The sequence below is a fragment of the Myotis davidii genome, unplaced genomic scaffold, assembly GCF_000327345.1.
Source record: "Myotis davidii unplaced genomic scaffold, ASM32734v1 scaffold306, whole genome shotgun sequence".
Taxonomy (NCBI): Eukaryota; Metazoa; Chordata; class Mammalia; order Chiroptera; family Vespertilionidae; genus Myotis; species Myotis davidii.
The window spans coordinates 221,080-221,298 of record NW_006296631.1 but is presented as its reverse complement, the minus strand read 5'-3'; the positions used below and the strand labels follow the sequence as shown (position 1 = coordinate 221,298).

Genomic DNA, 219 nt, shown 5'->3' with positions numbered 1-219 from the left:
GCGGCGGCCGAGGGGCAGCCAGCAGGCGGCGCTCCCGCGCTGGGCCAACTCACGCAACTGCAGCACGGCCAGCCCCACCGTACGGTCCTCCCGCGCAAAGCAGTAGTCTTTGACGCACACCTGCAGCTCGTAGCACTCAGGGCCCGCTTCCGCACTCAGCGTGCTGCGTGGGAGAGCGGTGTCAGGTCAGGCCCCGCCCACCGGCCAGCACCACCCCAC

At 71.7% G+C, this 219-nt stretch overlaps 1 protein-coding gene across 1 annotated transcript in view; it reads right to left on the bottom strand.

Annotated features, from left to right (window-relative positions):
* UNC13A (unc-13 homolog A (C. elegans)) overlaps positions 1–219 on the bottom strand; it is a 91,622-nt gene that overhangs the window by 24,928 nt on the left and 66,475 nt on the right. The window contains exon 45 of the mRNA XM_015569578.1: positions 3–163. Within this exon, the coding sequence (XP_015425064.1) occupies positions 3–163 (161 nt within the window). The remainder of the gene's footprint in view (positions 1–2; positions 164–219) is intronic.